The sequence below is a fragment of the Scyliorhinus canicula genome, chromosome 7 (assembly GCF_902713615.1).
Source record: "Scyliorhinus canicula chromosome 7, sScyCan1.1, whole genome shotgun sequence".
NCBI classification, from domain to species: domain Eukaryota; kingdom Metazoa; phylum Chordata; class Chondrichthyes; order Carcharhiniformes; family Scyliorhinidae; genus Scyliorhinus; species Scyliorhinus canicula.
In genome coordinates, this window is record NC_052152.1 from 148,069,480 (window position 1) to 148,088,136 (window position 18,657).

Sequence of the window (18,657 nt, forward strand, 5' to 3'; positions counted from 1 at the left end):
CAACCGAATCCTCCGACGGGCTACCAGGGACGCAAAGGCCAGAATACCGGCCTCTTTCGCCTCCTGCACTCCGATACCCCAAATATTGCAAGCCCCCAGCTCGGCTTAAACCAGGTGTTCACCACCTTCGACACCGTCCTCGCAACGCCCCTCCAGAACTCATCCAGCGCTGGGCACGCCCAGAACATGTGGGCGTGGTTTGCCGGGCTCCCCGAACACCTCACACACCTGTCCTCTACCCCAGAAAACCGCCTCAGCCCTGTCCCAGTCATGTGCGCCCTGTGCAGAACCTTAAATTGTATCAGGCTAAGCCTGGCGCAAGAGGAGGAAGAATTTACCCTACCCAGGGCGTCCGCCCACGTACCCTCGTCTATCTCCTCCCCAAGCTCCTCCTCCCATTTACCTTTTAGCTCCTCCACCGAGCTTTCTTCCTCCTCCTGCATCTCCAGGTAGATCACCGAGACCTTGCCCTCTCCAACCCACGCCCCCGAGTGCACGCTGTCCTGGATCCTGCATGCTGGCAACAGCGGGAATGCCCTCACCTGCCGTCTTACAAACGCCCTTACCTGCATGTACCTGAAGGCATTTCCAGGGGGAGCCCTAATTTTTCCTCCAATGCCCCAAGGCTCACGAACATCCTGTCTATAAACAGGTCCCCCATCCTTCTAATACCTGCCCTGTGCCAGCTCAAGAACCCCATCCATTCTCCCTGGGACAAACCGATGGTTCTCTGGGATCGGGGGCCACACCGAAGCCTCTACCTCCCCCCTGTGGCGTCTACGTTGCCCCCAGATTTTGAGGGACGCTGCCACCACTGGACTCGTGGTGTACCTTGTCGGCGGGAGTGGCAGCTGTGCCGTCACCAGGGCTCTCAGGCCCGTGCCCACACAGGACGCCATCTCCAGCCTCTTCCACGCTGCCCCCTCCCCTTCCATTACCCACTTGCGTATCATCGCCACGTTGGCAGCCCAGTAGTACCCGCATAGATTAGGCAACGCTAGCCCTCCTCTGTCCCTGCTCTGCTCCAGAAACACCCTTCTCACCCTTGGGGTCTTCTTCGCCCATACAAATCCCATAATGCTCCTGCTGACCCGCTTAAAAAGGGTCTTAGAGATCAGGATGGGGAGGCACTGGAATATAAAAAGGAACCTTGGGAGCATCGTCATCTTCACCGACTGCACCCTACCTGCCAGTGAGAGCGGCAGCACATCCCACCTTTTAAACTCCTCCTCCATTTGCTCCACCAGTCTCGACAAGTTGAGCTTGTGTAGGGCCCACCCAGCTCCTGGCCACCTGGATCCCCAGGTACCTAAAACTCCTTTCCGCCCTTTTCAGTGGAAGCTCATCTATCCCCCTTCCCTGGACCCCTGGGTGTACCACGAACAACTCGCTCTTCCCCATGTTGAGCTTATACCCGGAAAAGTCCCCAAACTCCCTGAGGATCCGCAATACTTCCGGCATCCCCCCCACCGGGTCCACCACATACAATAACAAATCGCCGGCACCCAGTGTTCCTCTCCCCACCCCCGCACCAACCCCCTCCAGTTCCTGGACTCCCTCAAAGCCATCGCCAGAGGTTCAATTGCCAACGCAAATAACAGGGGGGATAGGGGGCACTCCTGCCTCGTCCCCCAATATAGCCGAAAGTATTCCGACCTCCTCCGATTCGTGGCCACACTCACCACCGGGGCTTTGTATAGTAACCTCACCCAACTGACGAACCCCTCCCCGAACCCGAACCTCCTCAATACCTCCCACAGGTACCCCCACTCCACCCTATCAAAGGCCTTCTCCGCATCCATAGCCGCCACTATCTCCGCCTCCCCCTCCACTGCCGGCATCATGATTACATTTAGGAGCCCCCGCACGTTGGTGTTTAGCTGCCTTCCTTTCACGAAACACGTCTGGTCCTCGTGGATGACCTCCGAGACACAGTCCTCAATTCTAGTAGCCAAAACCTTCGCTAACAGTTTTGCATCCACACTGAGGAGCGAGATTGGCCTATACGACCCACACTGTAAGGGGTCCTTGTCCCGCTTCAAGATCAGCGAGATCAGCGCCCGAGACATCGTTGGGGGTAGGACCATCCCCTCCCTCGCCTCATTGAAAGTCCTCACTAGTAGTTGGCCCAGCAGGTCCATATACTTCCTGCAAAATTCCACCGGGAACCCATCTGGCCACGGTGCCTTCCCCGCCTACATACTCCCCAGCCCCTTAGCCAGTTCCTCCAGCCCTACCGGTGCTCCAAGCCCCGCCACCTGCTCCTCCTCTACCCTCGGGAACCTCAACCGGTCCAGAAACCGGCGCATCCCCCCCTCCTCCATCGGGGACTCCGACCTATACAGCCCCTTGTAGAAGTCTCTAAATACCCCATTTATTCCCACTGCACTCCGCACCATGTTCCCCCCTTTATCTCTAACTCCCCCCGATCTCCCTCGCTGCCTCCCGCTTCCGAAGCTGGTGTGCCAGCACCTGGCTAGCCTTCTCCCCGTATTCATACACCGCCCCTTGCGCCTTCCTCCACTGTACCTCCGCCTTCTTGGTAGTCAACAGGTCGAACTCGGCCTGGAGGCTTCGTCGCTCCTTGAGTAGTCCCTCCTCGGGGGCCTCTGCGTACCTCCTATCTACCCTTACTATCTCCCCCACTAGCCGCTCCCTCTCTCTCCTCTCCTTCCCCCCTTTGTGGGCCCTGATGGAGATCAGCTCTCCTCTGACCACCGCCTTCAGCGCCTCCCAGACCACCCCTACCTGCACCTCCCCATTATCGTTGACCTCTAGGTATCTTTCTATGCACCCCCGGATCCGCCCGCTCGCCTCTTCATCTGCCAACAACCCCACCTCCAGGCGCCACAGCGGGCGCTGGTCCCTCTCCTCCCCAAGCTCGAGGTCCACCCAGTGCGGGGCATGGTCAGAGATGGCTTGGCCGAATACTCCGTGTCCTCCACCCTCGGAATCAGCGCCCTGCTCATCACGAAAAAGTCAATTCGGGAGTAGGCTCTAGGGACGTGGGAGAAGAATGAGAATTCCCTGGCCCCTGGCCTAACAAACCTCCATGGGTCCACTCCTCCCATCTGGTCCATAAACCCCCTCAGCACCTTGGCTGCCGCCAGCCTCCTACCCGTCCTGGACCTAGAGCGGTCCAATGCTGGATCCAATACCGTATTGAAGTCCCCCCCCATTATCAAGCTCCCTGCCTCCAGGTCCGGAATCCGGCCCAACATGCGCCGCATAAATCCGGCATCATCCCAGTTCGGGGCATACACATTCACCAAAACCCCCCGCACACCCTGCAACTCACCACTCACCATCACGTATCTACCTCCATTGTCTGCCACAATGCTCAGCGCCTCAAATGACACCCGCACCCCCACCAAAATCGCCACCCCTCGGTTCTTTGCGTCCAACCCCGAATGGAAGACCTGCCCTACCCACCTCTTTCTCAGCCTAACCTGGTCTGCCACCCTCAGGTGCGTCTCCTGGAGCATTACCACATCTGCCTTCAGTCCCTTCAGGTGCGCGAACACACGGGCCCTCTTGACCGGCCCGTTCAGGCCTCTCACATTCCACGTTATCAGCCGGATCGGGGGCAACCCACACCGTGCCCCCCCACCCCCTGCCGATTAGCCATCACCCTTTCTAGGCCAGCCACGTGCCCGCGCCTCACGCACTCTCCGTTCCCCCCCGACGGCAGACCCCCGCCCCGACTCTCTCCAGACTCCAGCACCCCCTTGGCCATTGCAGCAGCAACCCAGTCTGCCCGCCCCCCCCCCCCCCACTCACGCCCCCCCCCCCCCCCAAGCTAGGTCCCCCCCCTACCTGTGTTGCTCCCCTCATAGCACTCCCGTAAGTCAGCTGACTCCTGCTGACCCCGGCCGCTCCCGCCACTCCATCGACCCCCCCAGTGTGAGAATCTCCCCTCCCCCCTCCTGTCCATCAGTGGGCGCTCCTCTCCGGCACTACCTTTCCCCCCCGACCCCGCCCCTTCCTCCCCTAGCGTGGGAAAAAGCCCGTGCCTTCCACCAAGCCGCCCCCCCCCTCCCCCCCGACGCAGCTCCCATTCACGGCCTAATCCTAGCTCCCCCACCTCGGGCCTCCCCTCTCCCTGCCCCCCCAATGGGGCCCCATCTTCCAACCACCGACGCCCACACTCTCACCAAACCCCCACTACAGACCAGAAAAAAAGAGAAAAAGCAGTACCAAACAGAACAGAACATCCCCCCCAAAGTACAACAATCACTTCAATCCCCTCTCGACATCCCCTCGCCACCGACCCTCAATCCGAGTCCAACTTTTCGGCCTGGATAAAGGTCCACGCCTCCTCCGGCGTCTCGAAGCAGTGGTGGCGGTCCTTGAAGGTGACCCACAGTCGCGCCGGCTGCAATATTCCAAATTTCACCCCCCTTCCGATGCAGCGCCGCCTTTGCCCGATTGTACCCGGCCCTCTTCTTGGCCACCTCCGCACTCCAGTCCTGGTATATCCGGACCTCTGCATTCTTCCACCTGCTGCTCTGTTCTTTCTTTGCCCACCTTAGGACACACTCCCTGTCCACGAAGCGGTGGAACATCACCAGCACCGCCCGTGGTGGCTCGTTGGGTTGGGCCTCCTCGCCAGGACTCGATGGGCCCCCTCCTGCTCCAGGGGTCCCGGGAAGGCCCCCGCGCCCATCAGCGTGTTCAGCATCGTGACCACGTATGTTCCGACATCCGATCCCTCCACCCCCTTCGGGAGACCCAGGATCCGCAAGTTCTTCTCCTCTTCGCCTGCCATTTCTTATGCAGAGCCTCGTGCGCCTCTACCTTCACCGCCAGGCCCAAGATCTCGTCCTCATTCTCCGAGGCCTTTTGCCGCACCTCCCGGATCGCCGCCTCTTGGGCCTTCTGGATCTCGAGCAGCTTGTCAATTGAAGCCTTCATCGGCTCCAACAGCTCTGCCTTCAGCTCCGTGAAGCAGCGCTGGAGAAACTCCTGCTGCTCCTGCGACCATTCCGCCCACGCTGCTTGGTCTCCACCCGCCGCCATCTTGGTTCACCTCCTTCGCACTTTTCGCTGCTCCAACTCTACTTTCTTCACCGCTCCACTCCTGGTCCAATCCATACAGTGCCGGGGAAATATTGCTGTCACCTTCCCACACTGGGAATCGTCGAACAACTGCCGTTGGGGCCCCTAAAAAGAGCCCAAAAGTCCGTTTCAAGCGGGAGCTGCCGAACGTGTGTTTTAGCTCTGCATAGCCACAACCGGAAGTCACCAAGATCAAAACTAACACACCTCCACCCCCCAACAGTGCAAATGAAAACTTAAACTCACTCAGTTCTATACTGCTGGTTCCAAGCAAAACGAGAAACTTTTAACAAAAACAGAGAAACAAAACAGAGAAAACAGAAACACGAACGTTGCAGCCAAACTCAAAAGTCCTCAGTCCTTTGTCAGCCCTTTCTTTCTTGCAAAGTCCAACGCGTCTTCAGGCGACTCAAAGTAAAAGTGCTGATCCTCATGCGAGACCCAGAGACGGGCTGGGTATAACAGTCCAAACTTCACCTTTTTCTTGAAAAGGATCGCCCTGATTCGATTGAAGCCTGCCCTCCTCCTGGTCACCTCCACACTCAGGTCTTGGTAAACCTGCAGGATGCTATTGTCCCACTTACAGCTCTGTGTCTGCTTGGCCCACTGCAGAATACGCTCCTTATCCGAGAACGTGTGGAATCTCACCACCATAGCCCTCGGGGGGGCCTCCCATTTGTGGCTTCTTCGCAAGTGCTCTGTGAGCCCTATCCACCTCCAAGGGCTGGGAGAATGCCCCATCACCCAGCAGCTTCTCAAACATGCCTGCTACGTATGCTCCAGTGTCCGTTCCCTCGGACCTCTCCCGGAGCCCGACAATTCTTAGGTTCTGCTAGCGGGACCTATTCTCTAGGACCTCCACCTTTGCCAGAAGCTTCTCTTGCTGGTCGCTCAGCATGCCCACCTCCAGCTCCACCGCAGTCTGATGCTCCTCCTGCTCAGCCAGTGCCTTCTCCGCCTTCTGGATTGCCCGATCTTGGACATCCAACCTGAGCTCCAACCACTCAATCAACACTTTTATCAGGTCCAAGCAGTCCCGTTTCTGCACAGCAAAGCCCTCCTGGATGACTTGCATCAGCTGCTCCATAGACTGCTGCGTCGACAGGCCAGAGGTTCGCCCCTCCGCCATGCTGTCCCCTGTTGCAACTACAGCCCAAGTCTTCTCTGTCTTTTTGTTTCTGCCCTCACGAACACTTCTAGTCCTTTTCTCCATGCACCGAAGTGGGAATTCAGTAGAGAATTGCCACTAACATCTGTTCTACAATTCAAGTCCGTCAAAAAATCCGACCAGAGCGGGAGCCACCAAATGTGCGACTTACTCCTTCGTAGCCGCCACCGGAAGTCCTACATTCAAGTATTGACACGTTAATGTTAGTTTTACAAATTTATATTCAATCACAATAAGAAAAAGAAAAGGTAACAGTTAAAGAATAGAACATTAAAGACAAGCATGAGTCCATAATGCAAAGAAGGGAGTAAAAGGTACACAACAAGGAAATGGATTAGAAATGCCATGGTAGACCCTGTCAGGGGATAAATATAAATGTTTCCTCACAGGAAGGGAGAGAACAATCAACAACTGACTCACCAGACTTACTCCCTTTAGGAACACAATAACGCTTCACTTTTGATTTACTGGAAATTAATTTCTGCTCCACTAAAGAAACTGCACAACAACATTTAGCTGAAACTCAAGCCTTCTGAAATATAACTGTACAAAATAACACGGAGCTATGCCATATGGGAGCTGGCTCTAAACGTGACCCACAGCCTCCTACATAGTAAGATCCCAATTTCTATATTAGTCAGAGGAAGTGTAGAGATGAGGTCCTATGTTTCATCAAAGGGACAGAAGAATTAGAGATCAATTTACTGCATGCCATTCACAAGCACCTTCACGCAGCAAGCTGAAAGTCACTCTCGCCAGAGCTTGGTAGAGGTCACTCACAAGCCCTTCCAGCACGGGAAGTATTGAATAAGTAAGTGTTGAGTAAGACAGAGGTAAAAAAATAACACTGGAAAATACATGGTGCAAAATACACCCTTCACTGATTGCAAGAAAGTTCTGCAATCTTTAATAATCTCTCTCACCATCTCCTCTTCTGGCGTTTGGACTTGGCCATTCTGCTGTAGCTGCTCTTCTGTTTGGGTTGTCCAGCTCAGTTTCTCGGCCCCTCAATCTGTGCTGATCCCTTTGGCATTGGTCAGGATCCATTTGAAACAACTTGCTCTGTGAAGACATCAAGCCATTACACAATACATTATTGCCGCAACATGAGGTGGAAGATCTGACCTAAGGACATCGTTTCGCAATGAGGGTGAAGGAGAATTAGGGTCCTTCGGACTAATTTTGTCTGTTCTCTGTCTGGAGGGCTGCCCTCCTTGCTGGGGGTATATCAGTCAAGTGGCAATAATTATGTGTAAAAGTAGACCACCGCGTGGTCACAGACAATTTGACTAAACAATCAGCAGAACCAAATCCAACCTTGTCTTCTACCAATCTGCATGCATGTAGACTTCCAGCAGCATTCAAAGAGCAACAGGAAGACTGAGCGATATTCTCCTCTTAATCTACAGGTATTGAGGCCAATTATTCCACCCCCACATCCCTCCTCACTGCCAGTCCAGCTCAGAATAGGCAACTCTGAATTGAATCCCAGATCTTGCCAATCTGTGTGCCTCAGCTAAATCAGCGAAGCAACTGACAATGGAGTAGGTTGGTGGGAAGTAGTAGTATTCTTTAACTGTTAAAATCAATAATCTGCATTGTTGTACAGAATCAAATTGATGGAGACAACTGAAACCTAATATTCAGGAGTGCTTTAGCTGTTGATTCACAGGCAGCTTTTCAAGTCTGTAACAGCATTTGTTCAGGTTTTCTTTTCAAAATGAATTCTATGCTGTAACAAAACTGAGCAAGTTTGCTAAATCGATTAACTGCAAGTATGGCTCAATGAATCAAGGAATTCAAGTGTTCTTGTTTCTGAACATCCTGCAGTCAGCCAAGAGCCTCATGCCTGTCTCCAAGAAGGGTTGCTTTACTTATACCTCAATCCACAAGAATACCTTTCTCATTACGCTGCTGATCAATTCACATTCAGATTAATAGTCAATAATATAATCAGTACTAGGAAAATGATAATGTCAGCTGACACAAATTCCTTGAACCTAGTCTATACCATTCTGACGGCCCGCAATAACGATGTCAGAAATACCAATCCATGGGTGCTGTTCAGAATATAATGTACAGGCAGGTACAACCTAGCCACTGGTGCGGGCAAGCCAGTGTGCATTGGTGCTGGTCCCCAGCCTGGATAAGTGGGGAGAGTTAGTAGCCAGAAGGGTACCTGGCTGTGAAACCACCCACCAAATCCAAAAATGATGGTTGATATGAAGGATTAATCAATGAGCCTTTTGGTGATCCCATATAACGATCCCATATAACATGGGGGGAAAGCCGAAAGAGAAAGAAAGATATATGACCTGTATATTCCTCACCACTGAAGAATGTAAAGTTACTAACCATTTAAAGGTCAGTTCCAACAAAATATATGATTTAAACTTGTCCCAGTGTTTAGGTTGACGAAATGTTACGAACCAGCATTGTCATCTGTATCATTTACAGAGTCAAATGGTACCACAAAAATTAGTTTGGAAAGAATATAATGTTAAGGTTATCCTTATATTCAGCATAGCCAATAATGGATTATGAAGTAACCTACTCCTGCAAATTTGGGTTCAGTTCCTCTTCTTAGGAACTGCCAAATATTTGGGGTAGGCCTTTGATGAACTGCATGTTCACTGAATGTCTTTAAGACAAAGAGAGGTTCTTGATTAATAAGGGGATCAGGGGTTATGGGGAGAAGGCAGGAGAATGGGGATGAGAAACATATCGGCCATGATTGAATGGCGGAGCAGACTCGATGGGCTGAACGGCCTAATTCTGCTCTCATGTCTTACGGTCTTATGTTGTTTATCAGTATCCTCAGAACCCCTAAGTGAGTGGGCAGGTTTCACAAACATTGACTGTCATCGGATACCTTAATGAAATGCCTATTCTTCATTGTGATTCCAAAATGGCAAGTTGAAGCATGTTATTTGGTCACGTAAGGCATCATCACTAAGCACGATGGTGTCGTGATGTCTGGGCACGAACTTTCTAGCGTAACTCGCCAATTAGTAATAAGAGCAGGAACCCTTACTGACTTTTTTTCTCCCCCTTTTTTGTCGTCAGGCTTAGGGGATGAACTTGACTCAGCCCCAACACTAATCTAGATTGAGATCAACTAGTTTAGAACTGGACTATTAATCCACTTCAACAACATACAGGATGGGAAGAATTGATCTCAAGGAGCATGGGAACTAGGTATGGTTTCAAGACCTCACTGAAAGCTTCCTCAGGTCTTTGCAACCAAATGCAGCAATAATCAATGATGATTAACACATCCTTTGCATGTGCTGCCATTACAATTTGTGTGAGTGGCAAAACTGTAAAACAGGCAAGTTTAAAAAAAATTAATCTCCATTTTGTGATGGTGGATTTTCCAGGACATTTTGGATCATCATCCCCCACACTCAAAACTTTCAAAACAAAACAATAATTTCATTTTCTGGTGTAGTCATGACTACTCCATGTTAATAAATATAAACTAGGAACTGTTGCTTGATTATTGTGTCAACAGTACTTACATAATGTTTCCCCAACATCTACTGCTACTGTTTATCACTGCAGTAATATTGAACATAAAACTCCAATCCTACATGTAGTGCTACTCTGTTACAAACAATACCAAGACATTACTGAAGCTATTATTTCAGCTGTATGTAATATAATGAAAGACTATCATTCAAAGAAACAAGTTCTCTACAGCTACTGTATCTCATGCTCAGTTCCATTTTCAATGTTACCAAGGCTGTTTGCATTGTATCATTTTAAGGCCTATGAATATTCAGCAAAATTCCTTTCTCCAAAATATTTTGACGCAACATGCCCATTCAAATAGGACAAAGGAATGCAGACAAACACATCATATTGACTTCTAATGCCAGTATATTTACCCTAGAGGCAGGCAGCAGAAATAGGGATAATTCCCAGCTCGGCATGCCCGCCTCAGAAAAACATGCCCGGGAAGGCAAGATTTCTATCCCATGGGGTGATAACTGGAGTTGGGCCCATCGCCCCCAGAAGAAGTTTGGAGGAAGCCACAGAAACTGCCAGATACAAAAGCGGCCCATTTAAAACGCTTATTGCCTTGGTGCTCTGGGACATCATACCAGTTACAGTAAAATCAATAGATTAAAAAACAGCCCTCATCCCTCACCACACAACGCCCCCCCCCCCTCCCCCCTCCATGCCTCATACCTTCTCTCTGCCCTTCTATCCAACTCCCTTGCCCCTCATGGAAACTTATGCATCTTTACCCACACCTCCAGGGTCCCTTGTACTCTCCATGCCAAGCTATGCCTCGCCAACCAGCCACCTTTAGTCCTTCAAACCCTCCACACCAAACATTGGTATTTACATGCCCATTCACCCAGTATACAGAACCAATAAGCCCTATAGCAACAATAACTTGTGTGGAAAAGCTTTTTTAAAACTTGAATTCTACTTTTTATTCAAAAACTGCTTTTACTATAGCCCTATAAAAGGGCCAATCATCCAGATCAGAGCTAGACTGAGAGACAAAGCATCCATTACTCTGTTGAAAGTAATGGATGCTTTCGGCAGCACGGTAGCACAGTGGTTAGCACAGTTGCTTCACAGATCCAGGGTCCGGGGTTCGATTCCCACATTGGGTCACTGATTGTGCGGAGTCTGCACGTTCTCCCCGTGTGTGCGTGGGTTTCTTCCGGGTGCTCCGGTTTCCTCCCACAGTCCAAAGATGTGATGGTTAGGTGGATTGGCCATTATAACTTGCCCTTAGGTTAGGTGGGTTACTTGGATTACGGAGACAGGGTGGAGGTGTGGGCTTAATTAGGGTGCTCTTTCCAAGAGTCAGTGCAGACTCGATGGGCTGAATGGCCTCCTTCTGCACTGTAAATTCTACGATTCTATGAATGGATGCCATGACTGCACCCAAAGAAAAACATTCCTTGATTGATAGATATTTCTCTCTGATCTATTCTGTTAATTGTGCAACGTTTACTTATAGAAGACAAGGAGCTGTCACATGTTTGTAACTTCTGCTATTAATACTTTAAACATCTTGATGATTTGCACTTTTATAGAGCTGGAGTAAAGCGTTTTCTTTAGGAAATTATAAAACCATGAATGAGTAACTGTTTCTGTAAAGTGTTCGCCGGTCCTGTATACTGACTGAATGGCCATGGAAGTGCTATAGCTTTGACATGGAGCACAGCAAGAAGTCTTACAACACCAGGTTAAAGTCCAACATGTTTGTTTCAAACACTAGCTTTCGGAGCACTGCTCCTTCCTCAGGTGAGGTCCTCAGCGCCATGAGGCAGCAGTGCTAACCACTGCGCCACCGTGCAGTCCATGTTTTACCCTCCCATTACCGGGGAAGTTCATATTCTGTGGAGGTCATGGGGAATTTATAGTCCTTATACTGTGACCTCCACGGGGGTTATAACAGGAACAAAATGTAATATTGCCACATTTGCACGTGACACCAAGCTCGGTGGGTGAGCTGTGAGGAGGATGCAGAGTTCCTTCAGTGTGGTTTGGATAAGTTGAGTGAGTGAGCAAATGAATGGCAGATGCAATATAATTTGGATAAATGCGAGGTTATCCACTTTGGTAACAAAAACAAGAAGGCAGACTATTATCTGAATAGTCAGAAATTAGGAAGGGGGATGTGCAATGAGACCTGGGCATCCTCGTACATCAGTCACTAAAGGTAAGTATGCAGATACAGCAGGCGCTAAAGAAGGCAAATGGTATCCCAGCCTTCATAGCGAGAGGATTTGAGTACAGGAGCAGGGATTCCTTGCTGCAATTATACAGGGCCTTAGTGAGGCCACACCTGGAATATTGTGTGCAGTTTTGGTCTCCAAATCTGAGGAAGGATGTTCTTGCTCTGGATGCAGTGCAGCGAAGGTTTACCAGACTGATCCTGGGATGGCGGGACTGACATATGAGGAGAGATTGAATCAGTTAGGATTGTAATCGCTGAAGTTCAGAAGAATGAGGGAGGATCTCATAGAAACCTATAAAATTCTAACAGGACTAGACAGGGTAGATGCAGGAAGGATTACCCCGAAGGTAAGTTTGTCCAGAACCAGGGGTTACAGTCTGAGGATATGGGGCAGACAATTTAGGACTGAGATGAGGAGAAACTTTTTCACCCAGAGGGTGGTGAGTCTGTGGAATTCATTACCACAGGAAGTAGTTGTGCCCAAAACATTGTATGTTTTCAAGAAGCAGTTAGTTATAGCACCTAGGGCAAAAGGGAACAAAGGATATGGAGAGAAAGCCAGATTAGGCTATTTATCATAGAATCATAGAATTTACACTGCAAAAGGAGGCCATTCGGCCCATCGAGTCTGCACCGCCTCTTAGAAAGAGCACCCCACCCAAGCCCACACCTCCACCCCATCTCCATAACCCAGTAACCCCACCAAACTCGAAGGGCAATTTTAGACACTAAGGGCAATTTATCATGGCCAATCCACCTAACCTGCACATCTTTGGACTGTGGGAGGAAACCGGAGCACCCGGAGGAAACCCACGCAGACACAGGGAGAACATGCAGACTCCGCACAGACAGTGACCCAATCCGGGAATCGAACCTGGGACCCTGGAGCTGTGAAGCAATTGTGTAACCACTATGCTCCCATGCTGCCCATATTGAATTGGATGATCAGCCATGATCACAATGAATGGTGGAGCAGGTTCGAAAGGTCGAATGGCCTCCTCCTGCTCCTATTTTCTATGTTTCTGTGAGGGGGCATGGGCGTGGATGGAGGGCATGGTTTGGCATGGGTAAGAGATTTTTAATTTACCTTTCAATAGATTCCCTCATCCAGACCAACTCAGAGGGTACGTGAGCCATGATTCTTTGAAAAACTGGCCCTACTGCATGCAAGTTGGCAGACTGGGCGATGCCTAGCCCCGCAATGGAGCTAGCCAGGTTGAGAGTGCAGGGTGCCAGGTCATGATCTGTTTCAGCCTGCAACCTTATCCTGTGCTGGTGAAATTTGGGCGCACCAAGAATGGGGTCAGGAATCCCCATTTTAAAAGGTCCTTGGCGTCTCCTTGATCACACGAATGCCCAGCCCATAATTACAGTAAGATTTCAATGCCACAGAGAATAATACGGGAAAGCTGGAAGACATTGCAGGCTGTATCATTACTAGGATATATCTTAAGACAGGTTAGTTAACCAACCAAACAGCAAGGAGTTGAGTCTCTTTTAAATGGGTGGGGTGGGGGTTAGAATTTAAATTTGTTGCACACAATTTTTGTTCCTATACTTTTTATTTTATTTTATTTTCTTTTACTTCCTTTTCTTTTCATATACTTAATTATCTGTTGAGCTGTTCGCAGAAAAATACTTTTTACTGTACTTTGGTACACGTGACAATAAACAAAATCCAATCCTATCCTTTGATGATGTAATGCACACATGATGCAATTACAATTTCTTTGCCCCAGCCCTATTTTTATTTTGCTAAAGATACCAATTATTCTTGGAGTACTGTTCCTTAGGTGCAGGCAATTGTTTAGTACCCCAACTTTACAGCCGATTTTCAGGTACAAGCTTTAACAAAAACATTGGGAGGTTGCTTAACTGTGAAAGAGCGTCATTAACAAACCAAATCCCATTCTCATCATTCATGAACATAGAAAAAAAAGTGTTGGTTTCTTTGTAGCCCAGGACTCCTATGGCTAATATAATTCCATAAACGATTTCATAGAACTCCTACAATGAAAGAGGCCATTCGGCCCATCGGGTCCACACCAACCCTCCAAAAGGGCACTCCCCGCCCCTTCCCAGCAACCCAGCCTACACATTTTTGTGACACTAAGGGCAATTTAGCATGGCCAATCCACCTAACATATATTTGGTAGAAAACCAAAGCACCCAGAGGAAACCCATGCAGACATGGGGAGAATGTTCAAATTCCACACAGACAGTTACTCAAGGTCAGAATTGAACTCCGGTCTCTGGTGTTGTGAGGCAGTAGCGCTTACCACCGTGTCACCCATGTAGGTTTGCGCTGTTTCTCTCTCCCTAGATGTCGCCTCATATTCTAAGCATTTTCAATTTTTATCTCAGATTTTCAGCATCCACATCAATAATACCACCCTGGATAGCAATAGAAAACTCACATAAAACTTTCCAGGTCCTCATGACTCGGCCTCACAATCAGTGAGCAGATGGACCTGAAAGAGGATTCTGTTTATGCTTCTTTAGGTTCTGAATTCCAAACTTGTACACAAGGTTTTAATAAATGAGACTCTTTCCATAATGCACTCAGTAGATTTTAAATGATCTGTCCTTTTCAGTTATAATTCCCTGCTTTCAAGCTTTTTAAGCTTGGTAGCACAATGGATGGGTGGCACAGTAGCACAATGGTTAGCACAGTTGCTTCACAGCTCCAGAGTCCCAGGTTAAATTCCTGCCTCGGGTCACTGTCTGTGCGGAGTCTGCATGTTCTCCCTGTGTCTGCGTGGGTTTCCTCCGGGTGCTCCGGTTTCCTCCCACAGTCCAAAGATGTGCAGGTTAGGTGGATTGGCCATGCTAAATTGCCCTCAGTGTTCAAAACAAAAAAGGTTAGGTGGGGTTACTGGATTAGGGGGATAAGGTGGAGGTGTGGGCTTAGGTAGGGTGCTCTTTCCTAGGGCCGATGCAGACTTGATGGGCCAAATTGCCTCTTTCTGCACTGTAAATTCTATGATTCTATGAACTATGAGTTTTGCTGTGAGTTCGAAACTTCCATTGTAATGTACATTGTCAAATATCACAAATTTATTGTGTGAAGCATTCTGAGACATTTTCACAGGATGCCGTGAAAGTATTGTGATTTTCCTGGGAAAGTTAAACTTCACAACCCAAAGGCATTTGTCATCTTTAATCTATTTCATTAAACCAAGACTTTAAAGGAAATCATTGTTTGGTCTCTCACTATCAATTAAGCGTATTTCACTGAAATGTAACACTTGGGTCCTCCCTCTAACAATATTGTACGATAAAATGCCTTTGTATATCTGAACCAACTATTCTAACAATGCGGGGAAATGTTTAAACATACTCCCAACAATCTAGGCCATGCTCTCTAACTCCCTTTATTAAAATGTATTACGAGTTAATGTGGCTCCAAACATGAATTTTGTGCCTTTAAAAGTCTAGAATCTAGTAACATGTTACATGGCTGAAAATATGATGAGCGTTACCCTGCTAAAGGGTCTTAAGTAAAAATAAATGATGTGGAGATGCCGGCGTTGGACTGGTGTGAGCACAGTGAGAAAGAAGTCTTACAACACCAGGTTAAAGTCCAACATGTTTGTTTCAAACACTAGCTTTCGGAGCACTGCTCCTTCCTTCAGGTGAAGGAAGGAGCAGTGCTCCGAAAACTAGTGTTTGAAACAAACATGTTGGACTTTAACCTGGTGTTGTAAGACTTCTTACTGTAAAAATAAATGTTCAGACCATAAGATGTAGGAGCAGAAGTAGGCCATTCAGCTCATCGCGTAGGCTCTGCCATTCAATGAGATCATGAATGATCTGATATTATAATAAATTATACCTTATCTTTAAAATAAGGTCTTACTATCCCATACATCAGGAAAATCACAGCCAAAATCCTCTATTGGGTTTGTGGGTTAGCCACTGGACTGGGTGCTGAAATTAAATGATTGAATGTACCCTTTCAGTATACATCACCTCATATCGAAACTCCCACCCACCACTCTCCAGCCCCTACCATGTTCTCCCTTGGCAAACTGACGGGACGGGAGGCCATTCATTACCTCCAGCATAGAGGGCAGTGTGGGTACCCAGCTTGTTGTCGATCAACACCAGGAAATGCATGAGAACTATTGGGGGTGGGTGGGGGTCAGCTACAATGTTCAACTCGGCAACACATTATTACTGCGAACTCAGACGCTCAAAACTGCCTCCTACCATTCCCAACCGCTGAAATCACTTGTATCACTTTGTTGCCAAAGCGAAATAGAACTTTGTGTACATTATAGATGCAATCGTCCTCGGCTGACACACTACCACTAACGCCTTAAAAAAAACACGGAATGACAAACCATGACTATGATTCAGCCTCCACCCGAGGCGTCAGGGAGGCGACCATACAAATGTCGGCTACTTCCCCAGAGAAAGCAGCAATAAGAAAAACAGAAGCAGAGCACACGGACAGCCTACTGACATACACCTTACACCTTCGGCTCAGGTCACCACACGATGGAGCCGTCGATTTGGAGTTTCGACTGCAAAAGTGGCCAGCGGGACTATGAGAGATCAATATGAGGCGGAGGGAGGAAAAACGAAACTTACTAAATAATTTACTCAGATAAATGTGTAGAGTCAGCAGGACCTAATGAAGCAACGACACCATTTTCGCTTCCTTCTGCCTGGATGTGGAACAATGCCGTACAATAATCTTGCCTTTACTGACAACAATAGATAAAGACACAGATCCAATACGCACAACACAATTCCTCACCCAATCCCAACACATTAAACTGCTCGACTGAAACATAAGAAAATACACAATCATGGCACTTTAACAGCTTTAAATATCACCCCCCCCCCTCCCATTTTGCAGCGAACGTTAAGCAACCACCAAACTTTTATCTATTCTCAATTTCCGTCATGATTTAAACATTAAACCAAATTCACTAAACATTGAGAATTCCCAGCCGTTGAAATGTATTTGCCTCAGGGATGGTTGACAAACGGTTGCTTTAAATGTCAGTCAACTTTCAATAACACACAAGAATTGATCAGTAAACTTATTTTCCCCGGGCCTCGCAGTAAAGGACGAGCACCATTGTCTCGTAATAAAATGATTCCTGTTTTCAATCCCATCTTTTTTTCTTTTTTTTTGCCCCAGTGCGGCTCACTGGGAAATTACCCAGAGGCAATGGATTGGAACATTACTAGGGAGGGGGAGACAAGCAACATCCCTCAACGTGAGAGCGCCTGCTCTTAAAAGAAAGAGAAAATGTTGATGATTACAAAAAAATAGGACATTTCAGTTTGTCACCAAGGTGTTAACCACAAGAGGAATTTCGCCCCTTTGACCGCACACAAATACCTCCGCAATCTGTGGACGCTGGGTCAGGTTACAGCATTTTGTTGTTGCTGAGAGACTCGGTCAACATTTCAGAGAAGTGGGTTAAAACGCAGGATACAGTAGAGAGGCAGATAGGCGCTTGGGAAATGGAAATGGGGTCACCAATCTCCACCCCCTCACACACCCCCCCCCCCCCCCCCCCCCCCCGCCGACACCAGCTCCAAAAGGAGACGGCTTATCACTGGAAAGCACCCGACACACCGAAAGATGAACGAACATTTCTTGTACAAAGGGACAGCAGACGTTAAAATTATAACACGACATGAGAATTGGTGGGGGGGAGGAGAGGAGGCAAAGGACATCTACCCAGTTACTTGTCAATACAATGACTTCTCAATAAACACAATTACACTTCCGGATCGCCTTTGAAGGCTCCACTTCCTTGGGCGAGTTGGACTGATCTGCTGAATAATACAGGGAGGGAGCTTGAGACAGCCTGGCTTGTCACTGTTGGTGGAAAGGGGAATGTATCTATTGCCTTCCTCCGCGACACGGTCACGGACATTTACGATGGCTAGCTGCCCCAGCCCCCGCCCCGGTCTCCCCTCCACACTCCAGCTCCCAAGAACAGAAATGAGACACCCTCAGCCTCTCTAGTTCATTGTGCCCGTGGGGTTTTTTTTTCTGTTGTTGTTACCTTGGCTTTCTTCCTGCTCTCCCCCTCCACTTCACTCCTGCTGCTGAGCGATGGCGGCAACAATGAAGCGAACCGGGTCCATTTAAAGAGAACAAAATGTCATTTGAGGCAAAAGGAAAACACAATCGCTTCGATTGTAGTCTGTCCTGCGCCGGCGATGTTAGTTTAAAGGGCTCTCTCTGCTTGCTCGATCAGCTCAGTCTGCTGCGCGATCACCCTCTCTTTCTCTCTCTATATATGTATATATATGTATAAAGATGCCCACCTCCCCTTCCCGTTCAGCACCCACTCCACCAGTTTCGTTTCTCAACTCGGGTTTCTGACCCCAGACACCAGCAGGGCTGAAATGAGAGGCAGTCGTCACCTGATCCGCTGAAGTCACAGGACAGCCAGCTTGCTAAAGGCGAGTGCCTAGGCGAGAGGAAGCATCTAGCTGGAGCCTACCACCCCATCTTGGTAAAGGGAAATGAGAGATGGCCTAAAAAAAACACAGTTGCCAGGCAAAATAAACCAAGTGCCGCGAAAACGAATCAGAAATCGAAACTACAGTCATCGCAAAATTGAGTGCATTTTTAAAAAAAAATTCCGTTAGTTGTGAACAGAGGAAAGGCAAAATAAACCAAGATCCAGCATTATTCCATACTGGTGTCTACTAAGTTTTCTGAGATCTGTTGTTGGTCCTGTATTAT

At 48.6% G+C, this 18,657-nt stretch overlaps 1 protein-coding gene across 4 annotated transcripts in view; it reads right to left on the bottom strand.

The window, feature by feature from the left end:
• The window catches only part of znfx1 (zinc finger, NFX1-type containing 1), a 76,008-nt gene extending 57,684 nt beyond the window's left edge, over nucleotides 1-18,324 (bottom strand). The window contains exons 1-2 of one of the 4 annotated variants that reach the window (XM_038803091.1): nucleotides 17,533-17,565; nucleotides 7,150-7,288 (exon numbers count right to left, since the gene is read on the bottom strand). In XM_038803091.1, the coding sequence (XP_038659019.1) occupies nucleotides 7,150-7,288; nucleotides 17,533-17,550 (157 nt within the window). In that variant the 5' untranslated portion in view covers nucleotides 17,551-17,565. The other 3 variants (XM_038803094.1, XM_038803092.1, XM_038803093.1) reach the window with 3 other exon arrangements.
• Nucleotides 18,325-18,657: the final 333 nt, after the last annotated feature.